This window comes from Callospermophilus lateralis, chromosome 10 (genome assembly GCF_048772815.1).
Source record: "Callospermophilus lateralis isolate mCalLat2 chromosome 10, mCalLat2.hap1, whole genome shotgun sequence".
NCBI classification, from domain to species: domain Eukaryota; kingdom Metazoa; phylum Chordata; class Mammalia; order Rodentia; family Sciuridae; genus Callospermophilus; species Callospermophilus lateralis.
In genome coordinates, this window is record NC_135314.1 from 83,382,762 (window position 1) to 83,406,851 (window position 24,090).

Below are 24,090 nucleotides of genomic sequence, written 5' to 3' on the forward strand. Positions count from 1 at the left end.
CCAACCCTTTTTAAATTTTTTATTTTGAAACAGGGTCTCACTAAGTTGCTTAGGGTCTTACTAAGTTGCTTAGGGTCTTGCTAAGTTGCTGAGGCTGGCCTTGAACTTGTGATCCTCCTATTTCAGCCTCTGAGCACATGGGATTACAGGCATGTGCTACCATGCCCAGCTAAATATTATTTATTTTAAAATATGTTTTTTGAAGGTGTACTGTTAATAATTTTTTACTGACTAGGATGCATAAACAAAATATCAATATACTACTGGCCCTTAGAGCAATTGTTGAGCAGAATAAACGAGATTTCAGTTTGCTAAGCAATCTCTCAATGGTGTGCTATTTACTTGTCATACACCTCCTGGTTTGGTGATTAGGAGTGTGAGACTGTGAGGAAGGAATAATCTGCTGCTGGAATTAAGGAACTGCAGAGAAAGCCACTGTGACATGGCGGGGTCATCTGCTTCCCTGGTTCCCCTTCCATGAGGTAGGGGGTTAGCTGGAACTGGCTTAGGAGTCAAACACACTAAGCTGGACTCTGAACCCTACATCTTACTAACTTTGTAATTTTGTGAAAGTAACTTTAACATGGCTGAGCCTCAGTTCTTCACTTGAATGATATATTTGTTGTAAGAACAAATAAAATAATGTAAATAAAGCACCTACCATAGACCTGGCACATAGTAGCTACTCAGCAAGTGATGTCTCCTTTGCTTCCTTGATTACTCAATTGTAGACTTCCTTATTTCTATTGAGAGCATCACCAAGTCTATAAGATACAGCTAAGAAAAATCCTTGAGAACCACATGGTTTAGGAACAACATAGCCACAAGCCTTGCCAAATTAAAAACAAAAACGAGATAATTAATAATGAAAGAGAACCATGACAGATGGTAGTCTAAAAAGGAGCTTATGACCCACACCCAGAGCTTGATCCTCCCACTCCACACCAGAGGAGGGAAAGGGGTGCAGCCCCAATCTCTGGTGCCCGCCTCTGCTGGCCTACAGGTAGGTGCTGAAGAGGCTCTGTTGCTGGTCTCGGTTGATTTACCACCTGCTTGCTCACCCTGGCATTTGTCAATAGCCCTAGCTGGGCAGGCAGGGCGTGTTTGACACCAACAATGGTGGAGACACTATTGGGCCATTAGTGGCCTCTTTCCAGGCTTGTTGAATACCACTGCTATGACTTGGTGACTCGTGACACTTTCTTTCTGGCCCATTGCAGCCAGGGATATTTCCCCATTCAGCTTGTTATAATCCAAGGTGAAGGAGGATACAGAGGGCCAGTGTGCCTGAGGTCATTTAAGTTCATTATACTTAATGAGTTTAAAAAAGGTCACTGGATTGCTCCCCTTTACCCCCAAAGCATAATTTAGAAATAAAACCTGTCATAGGCTATATAAGTCCTAAAGCTATCCAAGTTCTAATCTCCAGTACCTGGGACTGTTATCTTCCATATTTTTGTAGATGCAAGTAAGTTAGAAGGTCTGAAGATAGAAAGATTATCCTGGATTATCCAGATGAACCCTAAAGGCAATCACAAGAGCACTTTTAAGAAAGAGAAGGAGTTCGTACATTGCAGAAGGCAAGGTGAACGCTGAAGTCAAATGCTATGCTGGTTTTGAAGATGGAGAAAACAGCCAGGAAAGAAGGAATGTAAGGAATGCTGCTCTCAGGCTGGAAAAAGCAACAAAATAGCTGCCCCACTAGAGCCCAGGAGGCTGTACTGCCTGCCAACCTTCAGCCCAGTGAAATGGAGTTTGGGCTTCTCACCTTCACAGGGCAAAGAAGAAACCGGGTGTTGTTCCAACACCAAAGCAGCTACAGGAAACTAATTCAAAACTATATGCAATGCATTTATTTCCCCCAACCAAGATTCTGCTTCAGAGAAGGGAACTTGTCTCCCTTTCTCATCTCCCTTTGGGAAAACATGATTAGCAGAGTTAAGAGTCAATTAAGTGTTCATTCCTTCAAATACCCCCATCCCTCTGAGGGTTCCTTTGCTTCTTTTGGTGATGGGGACTGAACCCAGGCCTCCCAAGGACTAAGCATGCATCTACTGAGCTACAACCCAGCCTCTCTGCTGAGGTTTTTTTTAATAAACAATATGAAAATAAAGCTTTGGACAGAAGCTTCTGGCCCAGGCACAGCCTACCTTTATAACTTCTCAGAGTCCATAATCTTGCTTTGGTCTAATTCCAAATTGGTTCCATCTGTTAAAGCCCACCAAACAAAACCCCTCATCTCCATCCCACACTGAGGTCCAGATAGAATCCCAGAATTTTTCTTAAATTCCTTCCCCACATCATAGATACCCAATAATTTTTGTGGTTGTTAGAAGTTGATCTAGGATATTTCCAGTTTTTGCTCACCACCTGCCCTTTAAAGAAGTGCTCAGGGTCACTTTGACCTTGTGGTGAAGTCCTTGGAGAAACTGCAGATAAAATTGAAGGTCTATTCTTAATCTTCACTTTTATCTTGTCCTTTTACTATCTGTAGCAGTGGGTTTGGTATATTCCCTAGAATGCATGCCCAGGGAGTCCCAAAGTCACAAGGTTATTTTATTTATTTTCTTAGCATAAGTTTGATTATTGGCCCATTTCCCACTGGTTCTCTGTACCATGGATGGAGCTGTTTGTGTTAATTTAAACTAAGTGCTTCAAAATGTTAGTGGTTAAGCACTTTGGGCTTTGTTCCTTTTCTTTTTGGAAAAAAAAAAAACTTTAACACTTTTAATTGTGGTACAACACATGTAACATAAAATTTACCAAATTAACGATTTCTAAATGTACATTTCATTAATGCTAAGTGCATTCACAGGACTGTGCCACAGAACTCCAACAGTGAAACATTTTTACAATACAGTTCTAGGTAGATATATGGATATTTTTTGTTGTTTTGGTATACAAAAGTTAAAATTCCTCAAATGTTGTGAATTTAGCCAATTGGAAAATTTTGGTGGAGAGAATTAACAGTTGGGAAATAGGAGATTGGAAATTAGAAATAGGGGATTTGGGAGGCTGAATTTTGGAGATGGGTTAGGTTGTAGCATTATACATGATTATTTTTTTCTTATATTTTAAATTTGATGGCTCTTCTGTACTTCTGTTTACCAGAAATGAAATAAAGGAAACAGAATGTGAAAGCTGTCAGAATCAAAATGAAGTCAATTGTGTCAACAAGTGAGTAAGTAAAGCCAAGAGGTTATGAAGGAAAAGTTCTTACTCATGACTTCCTGATAGGAACAGTCACAAAAGGCTCTGTTGGAACCACAAGCTTACAAAGAGGTCACCACAATCTTATACAAAAAGTACTTCTGCCGTTGGGAGTGGTGGTGTACTCCTGGAATGACTGGGCAGGCCTTGACAGAAGGATCCAAAGTTCAAGGCCAGCCTGAACAACCTAGTTGAGACCCTGTCTCAAAATAAAAACAAAAAGGGCTGGGGATGTACTCAATGTTAGAGCACTCCTGAGTTCCATTTCCAGTCTCTCTCTCTCTCTCTCTCTCTCTCTCTCTCTCTCTCTCTCACACACACACACACACACAGTACTTCTACAAGAACATCTACCCAGCAGTTGTCTTCATCCTCAAACTAATGTCACTTTCGTTTTAAATTATTGTGGCTAAGGATTATTGTTTTGAAATATCTGATGTAATCCTGCTCATTTCTGTTTTTAAAAACATCCCCTTGCTTCAACTTCCTTAAATACACCCATAGTTTATTATGACAATGTATTCCCATTCCAATGCTCTGCAAAGCTATTTATAAATGAATATTATTATTCGTTGGGGAATATATTTTGTTTTCCTCCCCAGCCTAACAGAAAACAGCACAGCTTCCTGGGCAAAAATCAAATGCACTGTCACAATGGCAGTACAACAAAAGGTTACTTTTAGACATACTTTTGTAAGGAACTTTCCTGGTAGTACTCAAGATGAATCAATTTCAGAAGTTTAAACATGAAAGGTTCAAAGAAGCTGCTGACTGGCTATCCAGTTAATTTAGGTCTTGCTAGTATTCCTAGATTGACTGACTCCTGGTATACCTTGTCCCACACATAGAACCACAGATTAAAGCATCCTTTGGCGCCCCCATATGCTAAATGAAAGGAATTGCACTTTAAAAACTAATTTCACTGTGCTGGACTCGGTATGAAGTTTAGAGAGTATCTGTGATTTAGAGGAATAAGAAACCCATTTTTTCAAAACTATACACCATTAATTTCTTTAAAAAATTTTGTTGCAATGTAAACATATACTTGCGTTTTTGATACTAGGATTCACGATTGAGTTAATACTTGTAAAATAATTTGTGTGAAATTTGTATATATGTGTATGTATCAAATTCTCCTAGTTGTATCAGAAGGAAAGTAGCTTGGGATGATCTACATAAAAGTGCTTTGATTATGACATGATTGCCAGAAGAAAACTGAGTCAGGAAGTCTTGGCTTAATCAAAGGAGGTAAAGTGCTTCATAATAATGGTTTGGTCAATTATTAACAGCTATGACAGTCAACACTTACAAGGCACTCACTGTGTGCCAGCCCCTGATCTCAGCACTTTTTGTGCATATTATCTCACTTCTCTGTGAAGTAGGTACAACCACTTTCTCTATTTTAAAGTCCAGGAAATGGAGGCAGAGAGAGATTTAGTAACTTCAAGGTCACGCTTAGGTTAAATAGCAAGTTAAGATTTCAATTTGACTTATCATTTTGGCTCAGAGTCCAGGGTTATTAGATATTACTGCCTCTAGCATTAAGATAGTAGAAGTAATAGCTTCCATTTATTGAGCAATTATTATGTATGGTAAGTGCCTCATGTGCTTCATTTTATTTAATCCTCACACTAATTTTATGAAAGAGGTATTGATTACTTCATCTTAGAAATCAGGAACCTAGACTCAAGGAAGTTAAGTACCATGTCCAAGATCACACAGCTGTTCAGTAGTTGAATCTAGATCTGATTCCAGATCCCCATTTCTTAATCACATAATCATGTGGCTTTTTAAAGCATTACCTAATCACCATGTGATGAGACGAAAAAAATTACTACAGTCTTTTATCTGAAATGCTTGAGATTGGAAGTATTTCAAATTTCATATTGGGGGGCTTTGGAATATTTGCACATGCATAATGAAATATTTTGGGGATGGAACCCAAATCTAAATAAGAAATTCATTTATATTTCATATGTACCTTAACATAACCCGAGGTTAATTTTATACAGTATTTTTAATGCACCAGTATTTGACTGCAACTGTCACATGGGGTCAGGTGTGGGATTTTCTGCTTATGGCATTGCATGAGTGCTTGAAAATTTTAGATTTTGGAGCATTTGGATTTCAGACTTTTGAATCAGGGATATTTAACCTCTATAGTAAAATAGTGGTTGGAATAAGTGAAATTCACCTCTGCAGGCCCTCACTTTTCAAAGGAATCTTGACTGTTTTAATGCTAAATACAGTACCCATTTCTTGCCCTTTTCAAGAAAAACAATTTTTTCTTGATCTTTATGAGAAATCATTATCTACTTCAGAGGTCTACAATGCTACAGTGTCCTTTTGTAACTTTTGTCCTTTAGTACCTTTTGTGAATAGACAAAATGGGTTCAAACTATCATACCTTTTGATATGTTGCACCTGTTTTTTCAAATTTTCATTCTGGCCTCCAGATGTCAGACTGTTATTTCTGGTTGTTCCTGACACATTTCCTCTGGTAACCCATTTTCTCACCTCTCGTATCAACATGGTAGGTATAACTAAGATGGAAAAACAAAAAACGAACTAAGACAAGAGAACTGAGAAAATAGGAATGACCTACGAAGAAAGAACCACTTTAAAAGAGGTTGTGAGTTTCATTCCTATGGTTAAAGGTAGGAGGCCTAGTAAACAACTGTGTTCAATCTATCTAAATTCTTTGGATAATTTTTTTTTTTTTTTGTGTGTGTGTGTGTACTGCCTTTCTTATCTGTATTCTAGATACCTGAAATAGCTGGATGGCAGGATTCTGAAAAGATGAAGTATTATCATACAAGGGAGTAAAATGATTGTTTTGACTTCATGGCCGATTATGGGATATATAATATTTAACATCTGTTCACACATTTAATTTAGGAATTGCAAAACCATTTTCCTTAGAGTTTTAAACATAAGCATTTATCTTCTAATTTTGCCATGATCACTTCCACTTCATTTTCCCGAGTGGTTGAAAACTGCTCTCTGCCCTCTGAAGTCTTGTGCTAGTCTGAGTGTGCTCTCTCTGTAGCAGGAGATGGATCACGTGTTCAGCTACTACTCAGTGGTCATCTATTTTGTGCCCTTTGTAACTTTTATCCCTGGTTCAACAGCCAGATATCTTTCCATTCTGAGGACATCTCAGGTGACAGAGGTGACCTCCTGAAGCATGGGGTGCAGAGGACACAAAGGCTCCCACTGGGGAAAAGGGAGGGGAAGATCGGGATTGGTGATCTAGGTTGGAAACAGGACCTTGATTGTTTCAGGGAGTGATTGGCCCCTGAGCAGCCTGGGACCAGGTTGCAGCACTTTTCTCAGGTCTCTTGCTGTAGGCGGGACTGTTTCAAATAAGCAGCCAGACCCTTGGGAGGCCAGATCCAGAAGAACAGGGTTTGAGTCTTCTGCACACCAGGACTGCTGGTTTCCTAGCCCAATACCCCACATTTCTCTGTAGTCTTTTCTGTAGAAATGTCAGTTAAGGATTTTTTTTTTTTTTGGTTTAATGACTGTAGTTAATTTAAGAGGTAAACAGAATTTATTAGAGTGTGTTAAATCATTATTGAAGATCTACAGGCTGTTTTCCACAAAGCAGCCAGAGCAATATCAAACCAATACAAGGCATTTCAAGTCTGTCCTCACTAAAACTTTTCATCATCCTTGAATGAAGTCCTTTCAGGCCCTGCACATTCTGGTCTTGGCCACCCTGCCTCACCTCTGCAGCCCTCCTCCTGTCAGTCTGGGTCTCAGGCATTCTTCTTCCCTATTGCGGTTCTAAGCACCAAGCACTGTCCCATCTCAGGCCCTTTTAACTTCCCTCACATGCTGTGTTAGTCACTGTGACACAATACTTGAGAAAACCAACTTCAAGGAGGGAAGAGTTTTTTTTTTTTTTTTAAATATTAGTTTTTAGTTTTAGGTGGACACAATATCTTGATTTTATTTTTATGTGGTGCTGAGAATCGAACCTAATGCCTCATGCATGCTAGACAAGCACGCTACCATTTGAGCCACATCCCCAGCCCCGGAAGAGTTATTTTGGCTCTTGGTTTTAGAGTTTTCAGTCCTTGGTTGGTTGGCTGGCTCCATTGTTACTAGGCCTGTGGCAAGGTAGAAATATGGCAGAAGGGCATGGTGGAAGAAAGCTGCTCACCTCCTGGCAGCCAGGAAGCAGAGAAAGAGAGAGAGGGTGAAGAGAGGGGAGAGGCATGCTAGGGACAAGATATAGTCCCCAAGGGCAGGCCCTCAAGGACTTCCTTCTTTCAACTAGGTCCCACCTCCTACAGTTTCCACCACATCCAATAGTCCAATCAGCTGTGAATACATCAACATAATCCACTGGTGAGTTTGGAGCCCTCAATATCCAATCACTTCCCCAAACCCACCTCTGGATATTGCTGCACTGGGAACCCAGTCCTCAACACATGGGCCTTTCATGGACATTCCACATCCAAACCAGAACACCTGCCTAAGAAGTTTTTTTGCCAGCATTTTGCGTAGTTCACCTGCTCAATCCATGTAGATATTTTTACTTGTTTATCATCTCTTTCTTCAACTAGAATGTCAACTGCCTGATAGCAGGACTTTATTGCCACATCTCCAGGCTCTCAAGGTAATAGATAGCTCCAGGAACTAAAGTTGCAGAACTGAGGGTGATCTCTCCATGGCACTGGAATTGAAGAGTGGAGTGGAATATATTAAATTTTTTTCTGAATGGTATGTCAAGGTCATTGTACTGTCATATGTAACTAATTAAAATAAAAAAGGTTTACATTAAAATTTTTTTTCTAAAAAAAGCATTAAAGAGCAAAAAATACAGTCAACAATTATGGTGTTGAGATCTAGGAGAGGGTGGGAGCTCAGGGTGTTAATACATCATTTGATTACTTTTATAATTTAGAAGAGGCAGTAATAAGGCTGAGCTAGAAGTGTCAGATCCAAATCTAGGACACGGAAAGGATATGTGTCCTGCTAAATTACACCTGTCCCCACTTCTTTCACTGCAATTATAGCTTGAAAGTGGACTAAAAGTAAAACATTTTTTTCCCAATCCCGTGGGCAGTCTGGAAAATCCCAATAAAATGATCTGATCCTGTGCTGCCAGAAGCCTTAAAGGAAGAAATGAAAATGACATCTGGAGGATTATGATACTATGGTTGCCCTTAAAATTTCCTTATAAATAAATTTTCAACTTACATTAGACTTTGTCAGTTAAAGATCCATTTTGGAAATTCTGGGGTCACTAATAAAAGAAATCTAAAAGAATATATCTTTCACACAAACAGGAAAAATACCGTAAAAACAAGATGAAACAAAACCAAGCAATCCCTACACAAGAAGGCAAAAGAGGGGAGCAAGAAAAAGGAACCCAAAGTCAGCACACAGATAGAGGCTTTGCGGTAAGATAGGAAACATAACAGTAACATTAACTATAAATGGACTCAGTGCTCTAGTTAAAAAGCTGTATGATTGCAGTCACATATATATGAATGTTATATATATTTATAATAAATATAAATTTTCAAGCAATATACATAAAGTATAAAGATGATAAGATATAGAAAAACTGAAAGTAGAATACTAATCCCTCCCCTCTCCCCAATTTGTTTTAAAATGGGAGCAGCTGTGTGTGTGTGTGTGTGTGTGTTTAGTACTGGTGATTGAACCCAGTGGTGCTCCACTGAGTCACATTCCTAAATTTTTTATTTTGAGACAGAGTCTCACAAAGTTGCTTAGGGTCTCACTAAATTGTTAGCCAGCCACTAAATTGTTAAGGCTGGCTTTGAACTTGTAATCTTCCTGCCTCAACATCCTTCCAGCCACTGTGCCTGACTACAGCTATATATTAATATCAGATAAAAAAGAATTTAGGAAGAGAGCAGTGATAGAATTAATGGGCTTTATTTCATAATGGTAAAAAGATTAAACTCACCAAAGAAGACATGACAGTTCTATACATGTGTATGTGCATTTTTTTTTTCAGTACTGGGGATCAAATCCAGAGCACTGTGCATGCTAGGCAAGTGCTCTACCACTGAGCTACATCCCCAGCCCTTTGATCAGTAAAATATTTGATAAAATTCAACATCTGTCCCTAATTTGGAAAAACATTTTTAAAAACTAAGATTAGAAAAGAACATTTTTAGGATAAGGCATATCTAAAACAAAACAAAAACTAATGAAATGTTGAAAGCTTTCTCTTTTAGATCAATGTGTTTATTGTGTTTTTTATTTTCTATAGCTTATGATGTGCTGACATCTCGAAAATCTTCCTAGCTATGGAGAAACTGTCCTCACTGAGCTGGACAGTTCCTAAAATTAGTAGACAATAGACAACTGGCTGAACATGGTGGTGTGCACCAGTAGTTCTCAGCTACTTTAGAGGTTGAGGCAAGAGGATAGTTTGAGTCTGGGTGTTTGAGGCCAGCCTGGGTAACATACCCTGTTTCAAAAAAAAGACAACTTAATTGGGAATATGCTTTTATATGCAAGTCAACCACCCCTGTGTTAGTTAGGCTTTCATCAAATACCTGATATGATCAACTTAATAAGGGAAAGGTTTATTTTGGCTCATGGTTTCAGCCTATGTGCTCTTGGCCCTGGTGCTTTGGGCCTGTGGTAGAACAGTACATCAGAGTAGCAGTGCATGGCAGAGGAGGCCTGTTCATTGCATGGCAGCCAGGAGAGAGAGGAGAGAGAAAGGTCTAGGGTCCCAATATACCCTTCAAAGGCATTCTCCCAACGGCCTAACTTCCTCCCTCGCAAGGCCCTAACTTCCTAAAGGCTCCCCACTCCCAGTTGTGCCACAGGCTGGGACCAAGCCTTCAACACACGGGCCTTTAGGAATCTTCAAGATCCATACTATAGCAACTCCTTTTTATCTAACACTCACGTATCACAAGCATATTTCCCTGGCTTCAGTATACTGAGAGCCAGGTATTGGGCAAGTAGGTAGCTCCCTATCACTCAAAGTCTGCTGTGTACTATTCAAATTAGCCAAATCCTATGGGTGGTACTGGGTATTCACACAGAGCCCCGTGCATACCGAGCCCATGCTCTGCCACAGAGCTATACCCCCACTGTAGCTAGTCTTCCATGTTTCCCTGTCCCCTGACTGGCCTTTCTTAAGGAAAATCCCAATAAAGGCTTTGGACTAGGATTTTGCCTTAATCCTGCTTCTGTCCCTTACCAAATCTGGTGCTCTTTACTGGTACCAGGTGACATGGTGTGTTCCCTTCTCCTGGTGAATCTATTCTTACAATGGCATTAACTTCTCTGCGTTGTTACCTCCATAAATTAAAATCCCATGAGTAAAAATGAGACAATTAGGAAAATACAAAGATGCCTACTATTACAATTCATTAATAATTTTAGCTGAGTCCGAGAAAAATCAGTTAGATAAAAAAAGGAATAAGATATATAATACTCAATATTCATGAGGAATTGGTTCCAGAATTCCTCAATAACAAAATCTACAGATGTGTAAGTCCCTTATATAAAATGCCATAGTATTTTCATATAACTTATACACATCCTTACCTGTACTTTAATTCTTCTTCTTTTTTTCTTCTATTACTTTATTTATTTATTTTAAAAAGAACCATTTTTTTCAGTTGTTGAAGAACCTTTATTTTATTATTCATATGTGGTGCTGAGAATCGAACCCAGTGTCTCACACGTGCAAGGCAAGTGCTCTACCACTGAGCTACAACTCCAGCCCCTCTTCCATTACTTTAAATCATCTTTAGATTACTTAATACCTGATACAATCTAAATTCTGTGTAGATAGTTGTATTGTTGAGGGGAAAAAAAGTAGAAAGTCCGTACATGTTCAGTATAGATGAAAATTTTTCTTTTGAATATATTTTTTAAATTAAAATTTTTTTTTGTAGTGGTAGATGGACAGAATGCCTTTATTTTATTTGTTTACTTTTATGTGGTGCTGAGGATCACACGTGCCAGGTGAGTGCTCTACTTCAGAACCACAACCCCAGCCCTCTTTTGAATACTTTTGATCAGTGGTTGGTTGAATTCATGGAAGTGGAACTCATGGATATTGAAGGTCTGTATAAGGATTGAAAAGAAAGAAATGAAGCATTCACCAATATTACTATTATTATTATTATCATTATTATTATTATTGAGAACTGGCTATGTGAAATAATAAATGGCAGACTTAGGGCTAGAGGGAGCTACCTAGTAGCCTGGCAACTGGCCCTGGGAATATTGAGGCCAGGAGAGATATGCTTGGTATGTGAGAGTGAGATAAAGGGAATTGCTATTGTTTGGATCTTGAATGTCCTCCAAATGTATAAGGAGTGTAGTTCAGTGATAGAACACTTATCTAGCATGCATGAAGTCCTAGGTTTGATCCCCAGTACGGGGGGCGGGGCGGGGGGGAGATTGGACTATGACAGAGAATCTGAAAGAACTTGTGAATGCATTATTATAAAAGTAATTTTAATAGTGGATACAAGTTAATATAAAAATTATGCATTGCTACATATCCACAATCAATATTTAGAAAATAAAGTAATATACCATTCAAAATAGCATTTAGGTTTAGATCTTAAATTGTTTTGAGAATCTTTGTGAAGAAAACTGTAAAACTTGAAAGAAAATAAAGGCAAATTAAATGTTTATGGATTTGATGACCCAATATTTAAAAAATATTAATTCTCTTTAAACTACTCTGAAGTTTCACCTGTAATCCTAGTGAAAAGTAGCAACACCATTTTTCTGTGTGTGAATGTAAAACTTGACAAGCTAATGCTAAATTTATATGGAAAAGCACAGGGCTGGAAATAGCCAAGATACTTTAAATCAAGAAGACCAATGTGGGGAGACTTGCTCTATTTGATTTTAAGCCTTAAAGGCATTAATAATTATAAAACATTGTTTTGGTTCAAGGATAGAGAAATGAAGATAATAGAGTTGAAGCATTCATACATATGCTTATGAATTGATTTATTACAAGGGAGGCAATGCAGAGTATTAGGAAAAGGACTATCTTTTAAATAAAAGGTACAAAGACAAATGAACCATAAATGGAAGATGATGCAGAGGAAGTGAAGGGAAGGAAGAGAAGAAGGATGCAGAAAAGGGAAAAAAGAAAGAAACTGGATCCATATTGTACATCACGACAAAAGTTAATTTTAGGTGGAAAGTGGAACTCAATGTCAAATGCAAAACAATAAGCTTTTAAAAGAGAATCTAGGAGAATATATTTAGCAAAAGATATTTTAAAATAAGGCACATGGAAAAAAAAAGATAGTTAAAATTTACTACATGTGTCAGAAGACACATTAAGTCACAGCAAAAGAAGGAAAAAGAAAATCACACTTGAAACACATCTAATGGGGAAAGGACCATATTCCAAAATATAAAAAGACCTTCCACAGTTCAATAGGGGAAAATAAGAAAGACACCCTAATGGATAATGGAAAAGAATTGGACAAAGCACAAGACAGAATATCTGAATGGACAATAAATATATGTAAAGGCATTTAGACTCATTAGTAATTAAGATCATGCAAATTAAAACTACCAAGAGGTATAATTACATACTGATTAGACTGGGTAAACTTAAAATTGTAATCATAAAAAGTTGACTGAGATGTAGAACAATGGAAACTTTCACATACTGCTGGGAGGGGTGAGGTGGTGAATTGATGCTCCCATTTTAGAAAACTATCATTATCTTGTAAAGTTGCAGATTTTTATATTCTGTTACTAAAAAATACCTCTCCTAAGACAATATCCTATAGGAATGTGTGATTATGTTTATCAGGAAAACCTGTATAAGTGTGTTTATAGCAGTATGAATTAAAATAGCTTCAAATTAGAAACAAACTAAATACTCATTAATAATGGAAGAAATAAATAAATTATGATATATTCATAAAGTGAAATACTATACAGCAAGAAAAATGTGAAGGAACAACAACCACCATATGGGCATAGATGAATTTTATGTAATAATTTGAATAAAAGAAGCTAGATTCAAAAAAAACATATTTAGATGTATTCCATTTAAATAAGGTAAAAATTGTGTGAATGACTATTCAAAAGTAGTCAAAACTAAATTACATAGGTTGAGGATTCATTCTGGGATGGTAGAACTATAAAGTAAAGCCAGGAAATGATTACAGCAGTCCTCCCTTATCCATGGGGTAATAGGTTCCAAGACCCACAGTGAATGCCTGGAGCTGTGAATATTACTGAACCCTGTATGTATTATGCTTTCTCCCATGTACATGTATAATTACTTTATAAATTAGGTGTAGTGAGAGATTAACAATAACAATATTACAATGGAGGAATCATAACAATGTACTATAATAAAACTTAAGCAAATGTGGTCTCTGTCAGAATAAACTGTTTTACTGCACACACCTTTCTGTGGTGATGAGGGCTGACACCATGCCCGGGTGATGAGGTGAGCGAGGAGAATGTGAGATGCAGCAGGCGGGCATTGTGATGGAGCAATTGGGCCACTGTGTGAGGTGTTCTCACACACTGCCTCTGTGGTACCACAGCAGCCCATCTGATAACTGAGCTGGTTACCAAGAGACTCCTGGGTGGTTAGTGACCGCAGTGCACATATGCTGGACAAAGGGACGATTCACATCTCTGGTGGGACAGTGTGAGATTTCATCATGCTTCGCAGAAAGGTGCACAATTAAAAACTTGTGGATTGTTTATTTCTGGTATTTTTCACTTAATATTTTTGGATCACAGTTGACTGCAGGTAATTAAAATGGTGAAAAGTGAAATCTTGTATAAGACAGGAGTCTATTGCCCTATCAAATTCAGAAGGGTTGTTAGGACAGGGGTGAGTTCCTGGAATTTTTGCCTAGGGTCCAGAAGGTAGTAAGCTGCAAATATATTCCAGTCCACAACTACACTGATGATTGCAATAATGTGACACCTTCAGCGGGTATTGAATGGAATTCTCTTATTATAATGCAGGCATGGCTGGGTGTGGTGGCTCACTCCTGTAATTTCAGTCACTTGGGAGGCTGAGACAGGAGAATCGCGAGTTCAAAGCCAGCCTCGCAAGGGTGAGGCGCTAAGCAAATCAGTTAGACCCTGTCTCTAATTAAAAATACAAAACAGGGCTGGGGATGTGGTTCAGTGGTTGAGTGCCCCTGAGTTCAATCCCTGCCCCCCCCAAAAAAAATTCACCTAATACAGTCATGAAATAAAAAATCCTGGGGGAATGATACATGATATTCAGGATGGACAGAGGAGTGCAATAAATCTGGAGTATGCAGGATCCCATCTGGAAGGACTGGTGGTATCTAAAGAGGCTCTGTCTAGTTCAAGGATCCCATTTGATACAAAATAGGGAGTCATGGTGTTGGTACCAAATAAAACTTGGTGCATTTCACAATTTCTCATCAGACTCATCTTGCATAAGAGGTAATCATTCAACCTACATATTTTAGGATACTTTTGATTTCAGATGTTTATATATTGTGCATATAGTTGAATAGATATGTATCACTACTGAATTATATATTTAATCTCTACATGTTTTGTGTTTCTCTTCACATAATTTGTAGTCAAAATGATTCATTAAATGTGTATCTAAAATGGTTTTGTCATTGTGGACATTGATGGATAATTTGATGAGCTTCTTCCCCAGTAATATTATTTTTTAATGTAAACTAGAAGCATTCTGATGATGTAATAATAATGTGAGGCTTGTGCACAATCATATAAAGACATTTGTTGACAAACAGCAACAAGTTTAATCTTATCATTCCCTGATGCTAAAAGACCTGAAAGATTAGAATGTGCTCTTATATGGCCTATGAAACATGGATGGTGAGGCATTTGAATTGTCTTTTGTAAAGTATAAAACATATTAACTAACTTTTGTGTTGGTGTGTTCCCAATAGTCAATGTTTCAATATTTTTGAAACTCCAACTGCATATAAACTATCAGAATAAGTATTTATTGGCTCATTTGCAAAATGAATTAAAGCACAAATGAGAGTTTGAACTTCTGCTCATTATGCAGAAATATATGATGTGTGAATTATCTCTGTATGAGTATGGCTATAGAAACCTGCTTTTCCTAACTCAATCCTTCAGTAAGTACTGTTAGTGCTCCAACTACTGGTTAAGCATGTGCAATTTTGGGAAAACTAAATGCAGTTACAAGAGTAAATAAACTGAATAATTAAAAAAAATAAAAAAATAAAAATGGTTTTGTTTGCATCCCTTGAATAATTTCAAATTAAATAAATAAATTCACATTTGAGGAAAAAAATCTTTGATAGATCAGGGTTTTCTGATTGTTAGTTCAGAAACTTGGATCAACAGTCACCTCATCCCTGAGGATCATGGTCTAATTAATCATGCAGATTGATTTCCCCAGCTGGAGTGGTGAAGCCAGAGCACAGGATGCACAGTATGAGGTCTCCCTAGCCCCAAGAAATGAAAGAGACATGGAATTTTTGAAACTGGGATGCAGGATTCAAGCTGTACCTGTGCTGCTCATAACCTAAAACTAAATAGAGGATTAAATCAAAGCTAATGACAACATAGATGTTAAACGAATACTTTTAGTAGCTTTTAGGTTATAAAGTCCATAAAAGACATCTTATCAATGTTGCTAAAATACCTGGTCTTTTCTTTTTTCCTTACTGATTTTTTCCCCTTAATTCTCTTGAAGCCTATAATTTTCTGTGAGCTTCAGAACATATAGTAAGAAACAAGTTAGTTTTACTTGGGGGCAGGTAGGGGTGTGGCAGTGTGGATGTGGGAGGAAAAGAATAGTATTCACCTTAATGTGGTTATTGTTGGAGTTCAACTCAGACGTGATGATGGAAATAATGAGAACAATAATAATGGCTTTAAACATGATTTGGCAGCAATTTTATTTGTTGTATCATAAAATGGCTGGCCCATGATAGCTGTATATGAAGATTAGGAATAAACTTTGAAAGTGTGCTCAGGAGGCATGCATGGTAATCCCATTATCTGATAACAGGATTTGTGCCCATACCTCCCACATGCAGCACAAGTAACCCACCCTTTTAGTATCGCTGTGAAATGCAATTTGTGTGCAGATGAAAAGTTTACAGAACATGGGCCCATGCCATGATGCTCAACAAAGCCTGCGCACTGTGTGGCAAGGTTTCTGAACCCGACCCCTGTCGCTCCTGTGGACTCCCTCCTTATTGATTTCCGTCCCTTGGCCAAGCTGGCTTCGTGGTGGTCCGCATCGACCCAGAAACTTTGAAAAATGAGCTAATCAAATTGGCGCAGCAGAGATCCACCCTGAATTTCTAGGAGGTTTAGAGACTTGCCACACACAGAAAGTCTGAGGAGATGACTGGGTCAAGCAGGGGGGTGGCGGAATGTAAGGGATAAGGAGGCAAAATGATCAGAAGGGTCATTAATTATTTGACAGACACGTCCACAAAGATAGGTAAAGCTCAAACCAAAGGCATGTGTTTGAGGGATTATGGCATAGGTGCTGCTTTTAAAATAAAGTCCTATTCATATTTTAAGGCTTTGGTTCACATGGTCTGCCTACCTTCCTTTTTGATAGCGCTCACAATAACTAGCATAAATCTTCACATAAATATACCAAGAGCAACAGATGTTAGTGACAGAAGCTGCTGCAAAAATATGGAAAAGAATTCACTATTCTATGGCTTGAAAGGGCAGAAGCACAGATTCACACTTTTATATTCCAGAAAAAAAGATTAATTCACACATTGATATGTGAATTTTGTTCTTCCCAACCAGCCAATGAAGAAGGGAAAGTTAACTTAATTGAGGATATTTATGTCAATCTTTGCTCATCATAAAACATGATTGTGGTTTAAATAATGTATTATTATTCAAGATGCAATATATTTAGCAATTATTACAGAGCAAATAGTTAGGAGAGAAAATATTAAATCCTAAGGATAGTGAGAAACTTGGTTTTAGGGACTCTGTGGGTGCCTGGTGGGGAAATATGCTATGCTAGGTCTTTTTGTTTCCATATGCATTTTGGAATTGGATTGTCTATTTCTACATATAAACCTGTTAGAAACTTGCTCAGGAATGTGCTGGCTATGTAGGTCTATTTGGCAAGAAATTGATATCTGGAATAGTATTGAGCATGCTACCAGTTGACCTCAGTATGTTTATTTAGTTCTTTCATTTTTCTAAACAATGTTTTACACTTTTCAGTGTACAGCTTTTGCTCTGTTTGTTAGACTTACCCCTAAATGTCTTGTGTTTTTGATGGTATTAAAATAATTCTGCTTTTATATTTCTATTTTCAATTCATCACTGCTAATATGTAGTCTCATGACTTACCTTTTTAATAGTGATCTTTATCCTGCAAACTTGCAAAAATCATGATTTCTACTTGTTTTGAAATCTACATGTTTTGAAATGTTATATTTTATTTGCTGTTCAGTTGTTCCCCACACTACCTCCCCCTTTAGATTTTTTTCTTTTTTAAAGTTTTTATTTGTTTTTTTCAGTTACATATGACAGTAGAATGTATTTTGACTTATTATACATACACGGGGTATAACTTCCTTCTTGTGGTTGTACATGATGTGGTTGTACACTGATTGTGTATTTATATTGAATATAGATATCTGATTCATTCTCTTTAGTAGATTTTTTAGGATTTTTCCTTATAGAAAATTGTGGCTTCTAAAAATTGAGAGATTTCTTTATTTCCAATATGTATGCCTTTTTTGTTTCTTACTTTATCCTATGATCTCCTTTATGATACAGAATAGCAGCAATGGTCTTGGTCTTAAATGGATAATGTTCAACCTTTTATCATAAGTACGATTATTAATTGTAAATTTTTTGTAGAAGTACTTTATCAATTTCTACCTTAGGATGTTGGAAAAAGAAGAGCAAATTAGGCATAAAGTAAGCAGAGCAAAGGGAAAAACTAAAGTCAAGAGCAGAAATCAGTAAAATAGGAAACAAAAGCAATAGAGAAAAATCATTGAAATCAAAATCAGGTTATTTGAGGATATCGTTAATATTGATAAACATCTAGCTAGAGTGAGGGAAAAAAAAAAGAGAAGATGTGAATGGTCAATGTCAGGTATAAAATAGGGGCTATTACTACCAGCCCTACAGACATGAAAAGGATAATAAATTGAACATCACATACAACTTTAGGCACATAAATTTGGCAAATTAGGTGAAATAGGCAAGTTCCTTGTGGATACAAAATTTAAAGCTCATGAAAGAAGAAACTAGCAAATTAAATATTCCTGTGTATATTGATACATGTAGTGAAAGCCTTCCTATGTGAAATATTTTTTATTTGTTCTTGTGTCACTTTTAGTAAGTTATGTTTTCCAAGGAATTTGTCCATATCATCTAAATTATCAAATTTATTGGGCTAAGTTATTCATTGCATCCTTTAAATTAATTTTAAGATATAAGTGGTATTTGTAGTGATATTTCCTCTTTCATTCCTGGATATTATAACTTGTGTTCTATCTTCTATATTGCATGTCTGTTTTCTGCTACATTCATGTTTGTTTTTATGTTTATTATTTTGTTTTTTCAGTTTTCTTTGCATTATTTTGCTTTTCTTTACCTAGCTCCTTGAGAATGAATGCTTAGATAATTGATTTTTCAATCTCTTTTCTAATTTAAGTATTTAAATATATAAATTTCTTGTATAAGTCTGGTTTTGTATGCAACCTATATGTTTTGAAATGTTATATTGCATTTATTTTTTAGTTGAAAATATTTTTAAATTACCCATGTCTATTGTTGTTTGATCCATGGGTTATTTAAATCTGTGCTGTTTAGTTTCTAAGCATATAGCTAATCTCCAACTAATCATTTTTATTATTTATTTCTAGTTATATCCCTCTGTGGTCAGAGAGAACATATTCTGATTTAACATTTTAAAATTTGCTAAGACTTGCTTTAAGGAAGAATAGATAGCCTGGGTACAATTTGTATTCTGCATTTGTGGGGGCAGTTACTAAATCCATGCTTAAATCCATGGTTACTAAATTCAGTTTGTTCATCAAGAACATAAAATAGTATAGATCTTTACTGACTTTTTGCTTTTGTCTTTCTGTTCTTTCAATACCAAGACAAGTGTTTAAAAAACTCTTACTGATTGTAGCTTTTTTTCTCTTCTTAATTCTGTCAATTTTTGCTTTAAAAAATCCTGAGGCTTCATTATTAGGTAATAATAGATTTTAATTGATCGTATCTTTCTGGTGATTGTCCTTTACCTATGGCAGAGTGTTCCTTTTATCTTCAATAATGTTTCTTGTTTTAAGCTCTATTTTATCTGATGAAGTATATTCCGAACATATCACTCTTTTATCTAAAGACAGAATGATTGAAAGTAAAAACATGGAAAAAGATACACAGCTTTCTTTTGGTTAATATTAACTTGACATGTTTCCCCATTCTTTCACTTTCAATCATTTTGTATCTTTTATTAAAGTTGTCTTTCATAAATAACACATATGTGTGTTTGAAAATTCAGACTGATAATATTTGTTTTTAAATTGGAAGCATTTGGGGTTGGGGTTGTGGCTCAGCGGTAGAGCGCTTGCCTAGCACATGTCAGGCCCTGGGTTTGATCCTCAGCACCACATAAAAATAAATAAATAAAATAAAGGTATTGTGCCCAACTACAATAAAAAATTTTTAAAAAAATTTGGAAGCATTCATCTCTTTACATTTAATGAGATTACTGATATAATTGGATTTGTGCTTACTGTCTTACTTTATAGCTTTCCATTTTTCTCATTTGTTCAGTTAGTTTACATTTATCTTGCCTTTTAAAAACTAATCTTTATTTTTAGAATGCATTTTGGTTTCAGAAAAACTGAGCAGATGGTACAGAGTTCCTATATACCCAGCTCTGCCCCTTGATTCCCCTGTTGTTAGCATCATACATTAATGTTACATTGGTATAATTAATGATCAATATTGATATGTTATTACGGAATTTCATAGGCTCTGAGAGTATACTTAGTTTTTGTCTAATGTAATTTTTCTGTTTCAGGATCTCATCCAGGATACCTCATCACAGTTGTCATGTTCCTTTATTCTTCTTGATAGTCCCTGTTTTTAATGACTTCAGCAATTTTAAGGCATACCAGTCAGGTATGGTGTAGGATGCCCCTCTGTTGTAACTTACTGTATTTTTTTTTAATGATTAGGCTGCTGTTAAAAGGTTTTGGGAAGATCATAGACAGAAAGGACCACTGTCGTCATATAATATCAAGTGCTATCAATATGTTTTATGACTGTTGAAGTTAACCTTGCTCTCCTGGTTGAAAGAGTGTTTATCAAGTTTCATAAAAATATTCTTCTCTCACTTCCTTTCCTTACTTTCTCTACTGTACTCTTTGAAAGAAAGTTTCTTATACATAGACTTTGCTCCTCTTCCTTTAGGATGGAGTACCTATGTAATTTATTTGAAATTCCTTTGTATTGGACATTTGTTTCTTTTTGCTTGTGTTCATTTATTCATTGGTTTATTTATATCAGTATGGGCTTACAGATATTCAACATTTAATATTTTGGGCTATAACCCAGTACTACTTCATTTATTTTGTTGCATAAATTGTTCTAGCTTTGGCCATTGGGAGCTCTTTCAGTTGATTCCTATGTCCTTTTGAAATATTCCCATCAGTGTGTGTGCACACACTTGTGTGTGCATTTGAACTCTTTCTTTCTGGCATTACAAGTTGCTCCAGGTTCCTCTTGTATATTTGCTGTCCTTGTCCCAGTTAGTCATTTCTCTGAGAAGTCCTTCTGAGTTCTTTTTATTTTATTGGAAGTTGATATTAAAGATCAAGATCTGGGTGCTAGGGGTGTTCATTGCTTCTAGGATGTTGGTTCTTTTAGGCCTTCTCAGATAACACAATGAAGATATATATATTTCTAAAGAACAGGTCAAAAAAGTCTCAGATAAGCTGAGACTTTTTTAGCACATGCCAACAGAACATCTTCTGCAATTTCTTTCCTCCAATCTTCCTCAACCCAATGAACAAGTACAGATGGTATACAGTTCAGAGGTGGTTTAACAATTCCAAACACAGTGTTTCGCATCAGGTTTTAAAAGCTGTTTATAAAAGTTTTATTCTACTCTTTCTACTTTTAAATGAATCAAGCATTTCTAAACATACAGATGGACTAGATATTCTACATGAGAACTTGTTCACTATGTTTACAACACTAGTAAATAAAACCGCACATGTTGCAATGATTGTAATATTCAGAACATTCCAACTTTACTTACTTTTCTCTGACTTTTGTGCTATTATTGTAATTATCTATCAATTATTTTCCCATAAGGCAATTTTATTGTGTTACATAGTAAATATTCACTAATATTTACCACATTTTATCCTCTTTATTAATTCCTTCTTGCACCTTTGTGCTTCCATCTGAGATCATGTGCCTTCTGTCTGAAGACTACCTGTTAGCATTTTCCTTAATGCGTGTCTGCTGGTGAAGAATTCAGTTAATTTTTGTATGTCCAAAACTACATTTTGCTTTTATCCTTGAAGGATATTTTTAGTGAATATAAAATGCCATGCTATTGTTATTTTCTCTTAGCACATAGTTTTTGACTTTCATGGTTTCTGTTAAGGAGATGGTTGTTTGTCTTACTGTTGCTCCTCTGAAGATAATGTCTTTTTTTCTTTCTGGTTGCTTTTAAAATGTGCTCCTTGTCTTTGGTTTACAACTGTTTTACTCTGATGTACTTTCCTTTGTACTTATTCTGATTTGGATTCATAGGATTTCTTGAATGTATGGTTTGAATGAAGTCTTCCATTTAAATTGTAATTGTTTTTTAAATTTTGTATGGTATTATTGCTAGAGAATATTGTCTGCATGATACTGATTCTTTGAGACATGTTAAGATGTGCTTTATTGCTAAGTAAGTAGTTGATCTTTGGAAACATTGCTTTGAGTTTGAGAAAAATGTAAGTTCTCTAGTTATTGGGTGCATAATTAAATATGTTAATTATAACAATCTTATATGTTGTTTAAATATTACTTCTCTGTGTTAATTTGCTGTCTTTCAAACTCTCAATAATTATTGGAAATGTGCTGAGATGTCGTACATTATTTTAAGGCAATTTAATTTTGTGTACCCATGTTTAAAATTGTTAGAATCACAGTGAATTGAAAACTTTGATGATTATGTAGTGCCTGTCTCTATTCCCAATAATGTTCTTTATTTTACATTCTATTTTATCTAATAATAATAGTAATAATAATAATATGTTCTGTGCATTATTTTGGTATTCATCTGATAATTCTTATTTTATGTTCCTATTTTGAATCTTTCCACATCTTTATATTTTAGGTGTGACTATTATAAACAGTATATCTATATTTTGAAAACTATATTTTAAAAATTGGTGTTTGACTCACTTATATTTGTTGTGATTATTGATATATTTGGACTTGAACCTACCAAAATAAAATTTGTCCCATGTCTTTCACTTTCTTTTTTTCACTACCAGAATTGAATCCAGGGGTGTTCAACCACTGAGCCACATTCCCATCCCTTTTTAAAAAACATATATTTTGAGACAGGGTCTTGTTAAGTTGCCTACAGTCTCCCTAAGTTGCTGATGCTGGCTTTGAACTTGTCATCCTTCTGCCTCAGCCTTCTGAGTCCCCAGGGTTACAAGAGTGCACCACTCTGTGCAGCCTGTCTTTTGCTCTTGCTTCTTTGTTCCTCTTGCCTTTTCAAAATTAACTCATTTTTCCCCCTTGGTTAAATCTTTATCTTAATCACATGTTACCCCTGCACTGGTTAAAATAGTATGCTCTTTTCTTTTAGTAATCAAGGTTGACATTTTATCAGATATATTAAAGTTTAAAGTGAGAGTATTTAAATACTCTCCTGAAAAAATACAAGAATCTTAGGATTTTACCCACTTTTGATTAAAAAGCTTGATCTTTACCTTTTAAACTCCTCCTTCCCTTTTTTCTCCTCCTTCCCTTTTTTCACTTTTCCTCCTGGTCATTTTTGTTCTCTTTTTTTCATACATATGATGAAAAAAAATCATTAACATCATTATCAATTGATTCTTTTTGCATTTCAGACTTTCTTTTTGCAACAACTTTCCTTCTTATGGAAGCACCTCTTTTAGAAGTTTCCGTGCTGAAGATCTGTTAGTAACAAACTCTCTAGGTTTTTGTTCAACTGATAGTGTCTATAGAGATATTTTCATTTTATTTCTGAAAAGATGGTTTTGCTGAATGCATAATTTTAAATTTGCAAATTTTCTCAAGACTTTAGAGTTGTTATTCCTCTTTTATTTTCTATTGCTACTATTGAGAGTCTAACCATAATTCCCTTTCTTTCAGGTTAATTTTAATTTTTTTGTGGTCTACCATTTCGCTTCATTGTACATCTTCATGGATTTCTATTTATATTGCTTGTTATACATTAACTTCTTGTTAATTCTTGTTTAATTCTAAACAATTCTTTGTCATTTTCTTCACAAATATTTCAGCTTCTCCATTATCTCTATTTCTTCTCTAGTACTCTGATTGGTTGTATCTTAAAGCCTTTATCTTTTAATCTCTCTTTCTTGCTGTCTATCTTAATATATGCCTCCTTTTAAAAAAAAAAAAAAAATATATATATATATATATATATATATATATATATATATTTAGTTGTCAATGGATCTTTATTGTTATTTATTTATATGCGGTACTGAGAATTGAACCCAATGCCTCACACATGCTAGGCAAACACTCTAACACTGAGCTACAACTACAGCCCTCCTTTTTTTCTTTATACTGGATCCTGTAGATGTCTTTCAGATATATCTTCCAGTTCATTAATTTCCTCTTTATCTACAT

At 35.9% G+C, this 24,090-nt stretch overlaps 1 protein-coding gene across 1 annotated transcript in view; it reads left to right on the top strand.

Moving 5' to 3' along the window:
• LOC143408874 (uncharacterized) overlaps positions 1-20,471 on the top strand; it is a 67,523-nt gene extending 47,052 nt beyond the window's left edge. Inside the window, exon 3 of the mRNA XM_076868795.2 lies at positions 20,255-20,471. Within this exon, the coding sequence (XP_076724910.1) occupies positions 20,255-20,366 (112 nt within the window). The 3' untranslated portion in view covers positions 20,367-20,471. The remainder of the gene's footprint in view (positions 1-20,254) is intronic.
• The last annotated feature ends 3,619 nt before the right edge of the window (positions 20,472-24,090 follow it).